The 14,502-nt window shown below is 39.0% G+C and overlaps 2 protein-coding genes across 3 annotated transcripts; both read left to right on the top strand.

Moving 5' to 3' along the window:
• The first annotated feature begins 606 nt into the window (after window positions 1-606).
• Window positions 607-1,530, top strand: LOC108619151 (venom allergen-1-like). The gene is made up of 2 exons (XM_018015520.2): window positions 607-766; window positions 831-1,530. The coding sequence occupies exons 1-2, from the start codon at window positions 641-643 to the stop codon at window positions 1,482-1,484; spliced, it is 780 nt and encodes a 259-aa protein (XP_017871009.1). The 5' UTR covers window positions 607-640; the 3' UTR covers window positions 1,485-1,530.
• A 5,770-nt stretch (window positions 1,531-7,300) lies between these two features.
• Window positions 7,301-9,780, top strand: LOC149267950 (E3 SUMO-protein ligase ZBED1-like). Of its 2 annotated transcripts, XM_089475711.1 has the most exons (5): window positions 7,405-7,468; window positions 7,530-7,583; window positions 7,654-9,260; window positions 9,316-9,521; window positions 9,582-9,780. In XM_089475711.1, the coding sequence occupies exons 2-4, from the start codon at window positions 7,550-7,552 to the stop codon at window positions 9,508-9,510; spliced, it is 1,836 nt and encodes a 611-aa protein (XP_089331837.1). In that variant the 5' UTR covers window positions 7,405-7,468; window positions 7,530-7,549; the 3' UTR covers window positions 9,511-9,521; window positions 9,582-9,780. The 2 variants fall into 2 exon arrangements, with proteins under 2 accessions (XP_089331838.1, XP_089331837.1); XM_089475712.1 differs by having other exon boundaries at window positions 7,301-7,583.
• Window positions 9,781-14,502: the final 4,722 nt, after the last annotated feature.

Genomic DNA, 14,502 nt, shown 5'->3' with positions numbered 1-14,502 from the left:
TGAGCACTCGCAATGTTTCTCTCTTTGCGGATAGCTTTCACTCTGTCATGGCATCGCTGCGATAGTTATCGCTTATATGTAGCATCGCATCGCTTATCGCAGCCACTCTGACATCAGCCTTAGATTCTATAAAGATCAGATTCCTTCACCTTTGAGTGTTTTAACAAGTTTTATTGGAATTTTACTGCATTCAATTTTTCCTAGTGTTAAGCGTTTCGATATGGTCAACATTTGCGCTGGCCAAGCAAATGTAACGGTGGCACGTGTCCGCCGTACTCTCTCCTCACCGTTTCTTTGCCATCTCGCCCTGCATCCAGCAGTTTCTTCATAATACGTCTGCTCCATTCTTCTGGGGGGAGAATTTGTTTAATTATCAGAGTACATTATCTGCGGCTGCTAATGACGTCTTTAATTGTATGTCCGCCGTACTGAGTTCCATTTAGCAATTAGACTTTACACATCTTGGCGAGAACAGAGAGCTGAGTCAACGCTGTGATAAATATTTGATCAATTGTTACGCCAGCTATATGGTATGAGGCTGTGTGCGTATGCATGTGTGTAGATTGAGATAAAGAACTTCAGAGCCCGCAATGAGCATAAAAGCAATGAGCCCTCCCAGTGCCGCCAACAGTTGAGATTCATGCTAGACATGCGGAATATCCTCGCTATAACAGTTGTGGCTCTGCTGCTGGGCGTCGCCTGTGGCACGGACTATTGCAAGAAGAGCTGCGGCAACAGCAAGAACATTGGCTGCAACAACAATGGGGTGAGTGTGACTGCGAATGGGAATGAAACGTTTGCGGCTCTATTTATAACAATGTTATCGTCAGGCTTGGGGCTCGGCTTGTCCCAGCGACAGAGCTTTGGTCAACCTCTCGGCTGCCGAGAGGAACGTGATCGTGGACAAGCACAATGAGTATCGTAATTTCATTGCCGGCGGCGGGGAGAGCAAACTGAGTCCCGCCTGCCGCATGGCCACCATGCAGTGGAATGACGAGCTGGCCTATTTGGCCTCCCTCAATGTGAGAAGCTGTGAGATGCGTCACGACGCCTGCCACAAGACGGACAGCTTCGAATGGGCTGGCCAGAATCTGGCTTGGATCGGCTACTTCAATCCGCTGAACACAACCGCCAATGCCATCAGCGCCGTGGACATGTGGTACAACGAGGTCTCCAATGCGAAGCAGCCCCACATCGATTCCTTCCCAGCCAACTACAAAGGCCCCACCATTGGCCACTTCACCGTCTTGGTCGCCGATCGCAATACGCACGTTGGCTGCGCTGTCTCCACCTATTCGGTCAAGGGCCAGTCCTACAAGGCCTTCCTCATGGCCTGCAACTATGCCACAACAAATATAATTGACGTCAAGATCTACAACTCCTGCTCCGCACCGGCCAGCAAGTGCACAACTGGAGTCAATCCCCAATATAAATTCCTGTGCAGCACCAAGGAAGTCTACGATGTTAACAATTTGAAATACTGAGCAAAGCGAATGAATCACTGAAAGTCAATATAAATGGTATAACTTACGATTACTAGAGTTTGAAATGCTTGAAAACTTGATTAGATTTGCTAAAGTTTGTCTCGAAGTTAGATAGACATAATATAGGATAGTTGAACAGTTGGCTATAGATATGATAATTATTCCCAACTTGAATATAGTTAGCTATAGATATATTTATTCTTAAGTTGAATAGCTATAGATATAAGAAAATGGGAATATCTGCATATAGAATGTATCTATATTTGAAATTTACAAGCAGTACATATTTTGAAAATTGTTAGTTGATTAAGCACATTTGTACGTTGTTCTCTAGGTAGAGTTACTTTATTTTTATATATTTATAAAGAAGCACTCAGAGCTTCTTTTCACTCGATTAACGACCTTGTATCTCAGATTAATTATTGGTAATATAAGTGTATCAGATATCGACTACATTATACACATATGACTGACTCAATGATATAATGTTTTCAAAAATAAACCTATTCGGCTGCAGGGTATTTACAAGTCAGGCATTCCCCACTAGTAATCTGTGTTACGATTGATAAATTTAGTATGTTATACTTTTTTTCTTCAATTTAACATATAATTTTTGAGCAATTCCGTGGAACCTAATGTACTGTGATTACTGTAACGGTGAGTTGTAGGGGAAACAAGTGTTATTGGAGCGATATCATGAATGGATATGAATGTTAGATAATGTTGAACAAGCTTACACCTACTTATCAGTAGAAAAATTAAACGCAAAAATAAAAGATAGGAGTTCGTCTCACAAGAGTTCGAAATGATCTCGAGTTAAATGGTTCACAGTGCTATTGCACAGAGATTGCGAACTTTAAGAATAAAAACTTATATTTTTGTATATTTTTTATTAATTAACATTAATTATTATTATATTTTTTATTAGCTAACATGAAATGAAAACTTTTTTTATATTTAATTTTGTATTTTATTTTTATTTATTTAAGCGTTGAATCCGTACAATAATATCTGGGCGTAGTGTTAAACAGAAGGCTTACATTTAACATGCACACCACGATGGTCAAAAAGACTGTAATGACCAAAAGCGCAAAGGTGTCAGGGCTTCTTAAGCCGGCCAATAAATTGTCACTGTACAATAAAGTAAAAATTTATAAATCAATACTAAGCCCCATATATGAGATATGCGCTTCAAGTCTATGGAATTGCGGCAAAATCAAACTTAAATAAAATAATCCTCCGGCATGGAGGTACGCATGTACCAGGGACATTGAAAAAAATCTTAAGGTCCCCAAAGTTGAAGATGTAATGCAAAAGCTAGCTGCTAGCTACCTTGCAAAACTCGAAGGCCACACAAGCACTTTGGCGAGAAGACTTAAAAAAGCAGCCAGAACAAGTAAGAAGGCTCCAGTCGAGACTGCTCGACTAGGAGATACCCTGAACCCTCCAAGCTAATATTCTAATCATTCTGGACTTCTTTTATGCACACATACATACACATGCACTTCTAAGCACACGCTCTGCTGACTGCGCAGTTAGCAGCGGCTGCGCTTGGGCTGCGCTGCAATGTGAGGAATATTATGACAATTTATTTCTTGAATAATTTCTTGTTGGCGAGTATTTGTGCGCGAGTGGATGAGAAGAACCGCAACGTTTGGTTGTTCAAGTGAGACTGATTTTATTATGCTTCTTAATAGCTAAGTACATGATAGCGTTGCCACTAATATGAGAATTGCCATATCAACAGTCTTCCTCAATTCTTATATTTTCATTAGGCCGATCAACGCTATACATTTCATATGTTTTACTCTTGACAAATTCTTAGTTAATACATCGGCAATCATTTCATTTGATGGACAATAAGATAAATCGATTAACTTATTCTCATAACAATTTCGTATATGGTGATATTTAGTATCTATATGTTTGCTTCGTGCATGATATATAGGATTCTTCACAAGATTTAACGCGCTTACATTATCTTCATAAATTCTTATACAATTTTTCTTAAAATACGGATTCATTTCGCTTATTAGCTTTCTTAAATAAATCGCCTCCTTTGCAGCATCAGAGAGCGCCATATACTCCGCCTCAGTACTGCTCAGCGCCACCGACTTCTGTTTCTTCGAGGTCCATGAAAATGCCGAACCTCCCCACATGAAGGCATATCCTGTGAAAGACTTCCTATCAGTTGAGTCTCCAGCCCAATCTGCATCTGCATAGCCAGCAATTTCCTCTCCTGTCTTCTCGTAGACTAACGCTAGATCTGCTGTGGTGTGCAGATACCTCAAAACTTGCTTTGCTGCTGCAAGATGTTCGCTATGTGGATTCGAATTCCTTTGTGCCAGCTTGCACACCGAATGTAAGATGTCCGGCCGTGTGCATAGCGCAATATACATTAGCGAACCAATCACAGACTGATATTCTGTGATATCAACACGCTTACACGACTCTCTCTCGCAGTTCACTTGGAAGTTAGCTTCCAATGGCGTTGACGTGGTGCGGCAGTTGGACATGCCCATCTCATTGAGCAGACCCACTATATGCTTCCTCTGGCTCACGCGTATCGCACCAGTCCTTCCTTCTCGTTGGATTTCAAGGCCCAAGAAGTTCGTCACTTGACCCTTGTCTACTACCTGAAATTCAGAAGATATAGCCTTTTTAGTAGCTCGCATCTCACCCATGCTTGAACACGCCAGTAACATATCATCTACATATACTGCAATCAGGTTTATCGTCTGGTCATCTGAGCACTTGGTATACAGACATGGCTCGCTCTCGCATGCCCTGTATCCCATTTTGGTTAGAACGCCATCCAACTTAGTGTTCCAAACCCGACCAGCTTGCTTCAGGCCGTACAGCGACCTTTTAAGCTTCAACACACATCCAGAATGGTCGTCGTAGAGTTCTGGCTGTCGCATGTAGATATCTTCTTCCAGAATGCCGTTTAGGTATGCCGTCGAAACATCAAGTTGATGTACATAAAGCTCGTATTCTGCAGCCATAGCCAGGATCATACGTATTGTACTATAGCGCACTACTGGAGAATACGTCTCTTTGAAGTCTATGCCATACCTTTGGCCGCATCCTTTTGCAACCAAGCGCGCTTTGTAGCGCTCAACTTCTCCAGATGAATTCGTCTTTAAAGTAAACACCCATTTGCAGCCTATGGGCTTCTGACCATGTGGTAACTGAACCACGTCCCATGTGTCATTACGCATCAATGCGTTATACTCTTCCTGCATTGCCGCTTTCCATTCATCTGCTTGTGGACTCGATTGTGCTTGCTGCACGGTTAAAGGAACTTTAATGTTATTGCTTAACATTACATTTGCCACGTTGTATTGTTTAGTTGGCCGTCCCTTCAAGCCCGTTCTGATTATTTTAGGCCTGCCTGGCCCTCTTCTTGGCTGTTCAGCTTCGTCAGCATCATCGTCAGGTTGCTCCTCTGTATTAGAATGATCCTCTTGTATACCTTCCTGATCATCATTATCATCTTCAACCATTATCGTAGCGCTAGCTTTCTCGGTTGACTCACGTACGCTATCCTCGATGAAATAAACGTCTCTGCTGATCTTCACGTCACCTGTGTTCTTGTCGAACAGTCGATATGCCTTTGACGACTCAGAGTATCCGACCATAGTATACTCTTTTCCTCTCTCCTGGAACTTCTTCTTTGGACTCTTTTCCAGTGCAATTGCTGTACATCCAAACACTCTCAAGTGCTTGACAACTGGCTTCAGCCCTGTAAACGCCTCGAAAGGTGTTATGCCATCCAGAGCTTTCGTTGGTGATCGGTTTCTTAGATATGCAGCGCACGCGACTGCTTCCGCCCAGAAACTCTCATTTAATGCAGCACTATTAAGCATTACTCTTGCCATCTCCACCAGTGTCCGATTGCAGCGCTCAGCAACACCATTTTGTTGCGGGGTATACGGTGCACTCAGCTGCCGTTTAATACCAGCCAACTTAATATATTCGTCAAAATCTTTGTTGACATATTCTGTACCATTATCACTTCTAATGATTTTCACTTTCAGACCTTTCTGACGCTCTAGCATCGTTACATGTTCTTTAAATATCTTGGTTACCTCAGACTTTTGTTTCATAAAGTAAACATGAATATAACGGCTCTTATCGTCAATCATTGTGAGAAAGTATCTGGCGCCGCCATTCGATACTTGCCTTATAGGTCCACACACGTCACTATGTATCAACTCACATATTTGTTTTGATCTATTCTCTGAATCTTCAAATGGTCTAGCGGGACATTTACTTTTCAAGCAATTTATACAATCAAAATGATCTATGTCAGAGCTTACTGCCAATCCACGCACCATATCTTTACTTTTCAGTTCACGAAGGCTCTGCACATTTAAATGGCCGTATCGTGCATGCCATTTCTTGATATCATCAGCACCTTTTGATAAACACAACTTTTCATTATTTTTTGTTTCACACAGAAACAGTCCGCTGATTCTTTTGGCAATTAATATGACTATATTTTCGCTGTCAAAAACTTTGCAAAAACCTGAATTAAATTCAACAGAGCATCCATTTGCGACTGCCTTTCCAACTGATATGAAATTACACTGCAGCCCTGGTACAAATAACACGTCTTTTAGAGTAATTTCAAAGCCACACAGACTATTGATAACTACTGTGCCTCTGCCACAAGCCGTCGTAAAATTATTTCCAGCCAATTCGATACTTTCGTTGTGTTGCTCAAAGTTATCGAATAAATCACGACGTGCGCACATATGCGATGTTGCTCCGCTATCGATAACCCAAGCATCTTGACTCATACGATAGTTTCCCATCATGCCAGCAAACGATCGTTGATTTGAATGCGCATCTTTATTCTTTCCATTTACACTTTCGCTTTTTCCGCTATTTTTCCCGCGCCGTTCCTTGCCGTATTTTTCGCTCGCCTCTTTCGTCGTACAATTCGCTGCATAATGGCCTTGCTGACCACACTTATAGCATTTGAAATACCGGCGTCTGTCTGTCGTCTCATTTCTTCCCCGTTCTTTGCCTCTTTGTCCCGTCTGCCTTGCCGAAAATGATTGCGTAGCTTCTCTTTGATCGCTGATTTTTCGCCTCTCACTCTCCTCTGTCAACTTGCATTTTATGCTGCTGAAATTCGGCAACTCATCACGAGCTTCTAATGCAACCACAAAGTTCTCGAACGATGATGGAAGACTTGCCAGTAGCATGATGACGATTAACTCTTCTTGCAACGTAATTCCAATTGCTGATAGATTTTCAACAATATTTGAAAACTCCATGATGTACGTTTGCAAATTTTCTCCTTCTGCCATTTTCTTGTTTAAAAGCTGTTTAAACAATGTTACCCTACGCACAGGTCCAGATGATTGATGTAACATTTTCAGTTCATTCCATACATCTTTTGCGTAAATGCATCTCTTCACGTAGTTTACTTGCGATGCACTCATCGACAAAATTAGCACTGCTTTTGCTTTGTCGTTCTCTCGTTTCCATGTCTTGAACGCTTCACTCGTTTCATCTTCTGGCTTCACAAACTCATTTGAAACCACGGCCCATAAGTTTTGATGAACCAAAACACTTTCTACCATGACACTCCAACAGTCATAGTTGGTGTCATCCAGCTTTTCTATATTGTACATGGAACTCATTTTCAGTTTTACTTTTCTGCTTGCAATGTCCGTTATGCACAGAAACTTCTCGAGCTCACTTTCTTCTCTCTGCTTTACACTATTTCTTTGCACACATACATAAGCTCTGGGCCCATAACCTGTTGGCGAGTATTTGTGCGCGAGTGGATGAGAAGAACCGCAACGTAGTGCTGGGCGCAACATCGATGTAATATCGATACATCGATGTTTGAAATAAAATGAGAAACATCGATGTTTGTTTTTCGATGATCGATGTTGTGTATAAATGTTCCCACCACTAAATTTACTGGTTTCTTTACATTAAGCAAAAATTGTGTTGTGAGCTTGGTAAGAACAAATTTGCATTTATTTATTTCTTTCTTTTATTTTTTATTTATTATTTTTGTAGGATATTGGTGCTGGTAGGCAATGGATAAGTTTTTGAGAGACGCTAGTGGCAAAGGTATTATTAGCATTCAATTATATTTATATTTCTGCATATGTACATATATGTATGTGTTATTTTTGTGTAGATCGCAAATCAACAGACATTGACGAAGGAGAAACACAAGTAAAAAGGACAAGGTATGGACAGTCGGAGGTGTGGAAATTTTTTACCAAATCGTGTAATGGTTCAGCAAAATGCCTAAAATGTGGAAAAGTATATCTTACAAGTGGCAATACCAGTAATTTATCTGGCCACTTAAAGCGAATGCATCCGACGCTAACTATAAGCGAGCTTCCTAAGGAGACAGGGTCTATTTTATCGTTTATAGATAAAAAATATGAACCGTCTTCAAATAGGAAGAAAGCTCTCGACAGTGCGCTGATGTACTACATAAGTTCAGATATGCGACCATTTTCGGTTGTCGAGAACAAAGGATTCCGACACCTTGTCAAAGCTCTTGATCCAAGATATGAGTTGCCATCTAGATCGAAGTTGCGGGATTCTTGCATGACAGATCTCTATAAAAAAATGAGAGAAAATCTCAAGTCTGTCCTTGATCGCGTGGAACACTGCGCTATAACAACTGATTGCTGGACCTCACGTGCTAACGAAAGTTATCTTACAGTCACGTGCCATTTTATTACAGAAAACTTTATGTTACGCACAGCAGTTTTGTCCACCAAAAAACTCTTAGACGAGACTAATCATTCAGCCGATAACATATCCCTAACCCTGCGTGAAGTCCTGATAGAATGGCAAGTAATTGAAAAAGTGACTGCAGTAGTGACGGATAACGCCAGAAGTATGATCAAAGCTTGCGAACTGTTACAAAAACGGCACGTGCCATGCTTTGCGCACTGCATAAACTTGGTTGTCCAAGGCTGTTTATCCAAAGAAAAAATTAAAAACGTAATAGGGAAATGCAAGAGTATTGTGTCGTTTTTCAAGAACAGCTCTATAGCGTATGCCAAATTTAGAGACGAGCAAAAAATAGAGAAGCCCTATAATTTAAAACAGGAGTGTCCCACAAGGTGGAATAGTGCTTTTTATATGGTAGAGCGCATTTTAAGTACTCATGCCGCCATCGCAAAGGTACTGCTGAACACCCCAAAAGCAGTGTTGCCACTATCTGCGGACGAGATTCTTGTGTTGGAGGACTTAAAGCTTCTACTCGCTCCTTTTGACCACGCGACAAAAAGGGCATCATCGAGTAGTTCAGTGACAACATCAATAATTATTCCAATTGTATACGGACTTATACATAATTTAGAAAAAATTAATGTCCGACTGGTCTCTGATGATGGTCGTGAGGCATACAATTCATTAATGGAAGGAATTCGACAAAGACTTACGCAATACGAAAAACGCACAGTCACGCGAATAGCAACTCTTCTGGATCCCAGATTCAAAAAGGAGGGCTTTCTGTCGATTGCGAATGCCAGCGAATCCCAAAAAATTTTAGAAAATGAGCTTGCTACCCTCTACTGCGTTTTGCCCGCGTCTCCCACTAACGACATACAATGCTTGCCAGCACCGAACTGCAGCTCTACAGAACCAGAGCTTTTTGAGTTCTTGGAAGAAAATATTTCAAAAAAAGTACGGAGTGGACGAGTGGACTCTATTTTGGCACTTCGTCAATATTTTATGTCCGAAAATTTATCATCATCATCCAGTCCATTAGACTATTGGAAGGTAATGTTTCTCAGATATAAGATGATTTAAAATTATATTGATATTTTATTTGCAGATCTCAAATGACAAGCCAGTCGTAAAATGCGCTAAGAAATATTTATGCGTGCCAGCAACCTCTACGGAGAGTGAGAGGATGTTCAGCAAAGCTGGACTACTTGTAAGCGAAAAAAGAAGCTCGCTGAAGTCAAAAAATGTTGACATACTGGTGTTCATCAACAAAAACGATTGGGTCTTAAATGAGACCCATTAGAATATGAGATGGTAAGTTTCCCATACTTAGATTAATTTTAAATAATGATATTAATAACAATGTAATTGCAGATCTTAAAATACGATAATTAAAAAAAAAAAGACTGATGGAGTGATATATTTTTTATTTTTTATTTACTTTTGTTATTGTTTCTTTTTTATTTTTAAGTTTTGAAATGGATTACAAACGAAAATATATAATTTAATTTTATTAAGAATGTAAACATTGAATTCATTTATAATAAAAAAAAATTCCGATTTTTCATCGATACATCGATGTTTTGGATTGAAAAACATCGAAACATCGATGTCATCAAACATCGATGTATCTCCAGCACTACCGCAACGTTTGGTTGTTCAAGTGAGACTGATTTTATTATGCTTCTTAATAGCTAAGTACATGATAGCGTTGCCACTAATATGAGAATTGCCATATCAACATTTCTTTTATAGACATACAATCTTATTGAAACTTTCAGAGCGTAATCATATGGGAAATATGTGTGTACATTCCAAAGCACAAGTCTCTAGTACTTGAAATGCGTTTTTTACAAATAGGTGGCGAAGGGGGCGTGGTATATAAACTCTGTAGATTGCAAAATCTTTGTATCCATTAACTTTTTATACAGCGCAAATTTGAAGTCTCCAGGTCTAAAAGTGTTCAAATTAGGCTCAAAAAACAATGTCGATTTTCCGATTATTCTCGATAAAAAAGTTATTGGACGAGTTATCGAAAAAATAAGATAAACTTGTACTGCCTATGGTATACACGAGTATGCATGCCAAATTTCAACTCTCTAGCTCTTATATCTTCTAAAATCCTTTTGCTCATACGGACGGACGGACGGACGGACAGGGCTATATCGATTCAGCTCGTCATCCTGATCAAGAATATATATACTTTATGGGGTCTGCTATGATTCCTTCTGCCTGTTACATACTTTTCACAAAACCATTATACCCTGACTTCCCATTTTCAATGGGTTCAGGGTATAAAAATCGAACTAGTTCTTTTAAAATCCGATAACGAAAGTTCGCTTGAGCACCTCTGAAATATGTTCGTGCCTTGCTCAGCATCAAACAATCTAGTAGTCTGCGTGGTTGATGTCACACTTGTATGTCAACTCAAATATGCTGATATAGCTTCAAATATATTGTAAAAATTAACCGTCTTACAATAAAATGGGAAAACGAAATTTAAAAGCTCAATTGGTAATTTTTTATATTTTTTACATTTTTATATTTTCGAATATTAACTAAATGTAAATTAATTAATTAATTTAAATGTGAATTAATTTAGATACCCGGCGGAAGGGTTTCTCCCGACAAGAATATGCAACGTAAGTGTTAAATTTAGATATTTAATTAATATGTATACATATATATAATATATGGATACATTTTACATATTTTGTCTTCCAACAGCGGTTTCTGCTGCCAGTGCTACTAGCGCTGCTGCGGCTCCATCTATTGCAGGAGCAGACTCCGAACCACCAGAACGTACTCTACCGCGTCGGCGGGTAAGTTTTCCTTTTTGTGTCAATGCGCCAGCTACCATTGATTCTTATGGCAGGGACGTCCACGCAACAGTCAGTTGAACTCGGTGGTTATGGGAGAAGACAGTGTCAATAACACGGATGTCACAAAAAAAGTAATGCTGCGTTCTATAAAGAAACACAAGAAGCTTGTTGCCACTGTCAATAATGGCTTTGCACGCGGTCTCAAGCCAGAAATGATCTTAGCCGCATTTCCTTACGAAAATGATCTTATGTTTGCCGTAAAATTTAAGAATCGTAAGCTGCCAGAGTTGATAACTGCCCAGCAGTTGAAGCTGCTTGACATAAGACTGCTAATTCAATATTACGCAAACAATCTACGTTATCCACATAATGAGAAGCCTACGATGTAATATTGTTTAAATTGGCTTTAATTATTGCCCGAAAATAAAAATATAAATAAAACTCATTTAATACAAGTAAGAAAGCTCTAGTCGAGACTGCTCGACTACGAGATCCCCTGAACCCTTGGAGCAATAGATATTTCAATCATTTTTCGCGTCTTTCAGCTTTCACACACGCATACATACACACACACACGCATACACACACAAACGCATAGACACACACACATACACACACACACATACACACACACAAACACAAACACATACACACACAAGCACCCACGCATAAACACGCATGGGCTGCAGTGTGCGCTTACTATGAGAACTTAATTGTTTAATAACTTTTTATATTACTTTATATTTTTTTTGTGGACATACGATCTTCATGAAACTTTCAGATTATGATTATAACTAGGATATGCATGTAATTCCCAAAGCCCAAGTCTCTAGTATTTGAAATACGCTTTTTACAAAAGTGAGGGTGAGGGGGTGAATTTAAAGGTGGGGGGTAAATTTTAACAAAAACCGAAATTGTATAAATTGCATATAAGCATACATTAAAAATTTGGAGACTCTAGCAATAAAGGTGTAGAAGATATAATTTTATAACTGGTTTTTGATAAGGTTTTTTATCGATAAAAAAAAGATCGGGATGAGTTATCGATTTTTAATGATAAACTTGATATGCGCGCTGTAATTACGGACATTTAAAAAAAATTTGAAGTCTCTAGCTCTTATATCTTCTGAAATCGACGCGTTCATACATACGGACAGACGGACAGACAGATGGACAGGGCCAAATCAACTCAGCTCGTCACCCTGATCAAGAATATATATACTTTGTGGGGTCTGCCACGCCTCCTTCTCCCTGTTACATACATTTCAACAAAACCATTATACCCTGATTTCCCATTGAAAATGGGTTCAGGGTAAAAAAAGAAGACTCAAGAAGTGCCATCCACAGGACCTCCCTGCGAGGTTCCTATACAAAAATAAAAAATCTGTCAAATAAAATTGAATGTGACTTACCTAAAATCCTCAGGGCAGCGTATTAGGGCCACTGCTTTACTCCATATACACGGCCAACCTAGCTTCCCCTAGCGTGCGCCACATGGAGAATCCGGGCAAAGCCCTTCTCGCTACTTATGCACACGATATAGCGGTGCTCTACAGCTCCAAATGTCCCACTGAGGCTGCGAATGGAGTGGAGAGCTACCTAAACACACTAGTAGCATGGTCCAAAAGATGGAACATGAAGATAAACCCACGCAAGACTACCAACACTTGCTTCACCCTGAAAACCTTTATCAGCCACACCCCGCCTATACGTTTAGATGGCATAACACTGGATCAACCTTCGCAGGCAAAGTACCTTGGCATCACCCTTGACAAGCGCCTTACATTTGGTCCTCACCTTAAGGCAGTGGCTAAGAGATGTGGCCAACGCATGCAACAACTGCGGTGGCTGGTCAACAGACGCAGCACCATGTCATTAAGAGCTAAGAGAGCGGTCTATGTCCACTGTGTAGCCCCAATTTGGCTCTACGGTGTGCAGATTTGGGGAATATGCGCAAAATCAAACTATAAACGCATACAGGTCCTGCAAAATAGAGTATTGCGACAAATTACAAACTGCCCATGGTATGTGCGCGGCTCAACCCTGCATCGAGATCTGAAACTGTTTACAGTGGAGGAACAGATTGGGAGACACACTAGACTGGCTAGACATCGGAGCAGACTAGCGAGAAGATTGCTTCCTGCGAGACCACTAAGGCGATTAAAACACTCGGGTTTTGCCAAAAATATTAGATAAGTTTAGTTTAGTGATATTTGTAAATATATATTTGTAAGTCCTCCTGAGTACATCAGAAGGTTAGGTTCTATATAAATAATCTAATTGTGTTGTTAAGGTACTATACTTGCATTGTACAGATTCAGCACTTAAAATATATAAAAATATATATACATATAAAAAAAAAAAAAAAAAAACCTAAAAATTGTTATTGTTTGTTGATGTTTTTGTAAGTTGTTATTGTTATGAAATTTCTGTAGTGTTGTACTGTAAAAAATTGTGTCTTTATTCAACTTCTTAAGCTGCCAATTAGGTAGTAAAAAGCCTGTTTAAATAAAATAAAAAAAAATAAAATATATTTTTAAAAATCCGTCAATGCAATTATAGTAGCTTAACAACACAGTTAGAAAATAATATAAAGAGCCTAACCTTCTGATATGCACAGGAGGACTATCAAATGAAATCGGACTTAAAATCATACACGTGCACTGGGTACTAAGGCCTGCGGGTTATTTTTATAAAAGTATCATAAAATTGCATTGGCAGCACTTTACCATTTTCCATTTCGATCCTAAAGTGTTCTATACTTTTAGGTGCTAGCATTTATATGTACGTATGTATCAGTGTTGCCAAATCAGCTTTTTTCTCGTTACAAAAATCCAATTGCGGAAAGAATCCAAAACAGCGGGCAGCGGGAGTTCTGGATTAAAAAAAAATTTGCTTTATTTTCGCTTTTTTACTTACAGAGTAATTTTTCGTACTACATTGAATATTTTTTTTATAATTTTTTATTTTTTTTTATTTATTTATTAAAGCCATACAGAGTAACCTAGTAACCCCTTTGTAAGTTTATTAGCTAGTAAACTACATAGAATATAATTTATATTTAATTTAATTAATTTTTTTAGCAATATTATTAAACTTTGTGATTTTTTGTACACAAAACGATAACATATTCTAATAGAGCTTATAGAGCAATTCAAAAAAAAAAAAAAAAAAAAAAAAAAAAAAAAAAAAAAAAAAAAAAAAAAAAACATGTATATAAAATCATTTGATTGCATGTAGTACAAGAATTTATGTTATAACGAAATATGAATGTTGAACGCCAATATAAAAATTTTCACCTAATAGTGGAAAATATTGAAGACACTACAAAGTTTTGGATTGAAAAGCGTGAAAAGATTCGGGAATACGTGCATTCGCGCATGCAAGCAGATTTATGCATGCATGTGCATAGGCACGTGTGTTGCACTCATGTAGTGATGTATGTGGTGAGTCATGTGTATATGTACATATAT

Source organism: Drosophila arizonae, chromosome X (assembly GCF_054131065.1).
Source record: "Drosophila arizonae isolate 15081-1271.41 chromosome X, UAZ_ARI_1.0, whole genome shotgun sequence".
Classification (NCBI taxonomy): Eukaryota; Metazoa; Arthropoda; class Insecta; order Diptera; family Drosophilidae; genus Drosophila; species Drosophila arizonae.
The sequence above is the reverse complement of the archived record's forward strand: the minus strand, read 5'-3'. Positions and strand labels throughout refer to the sequence as shown.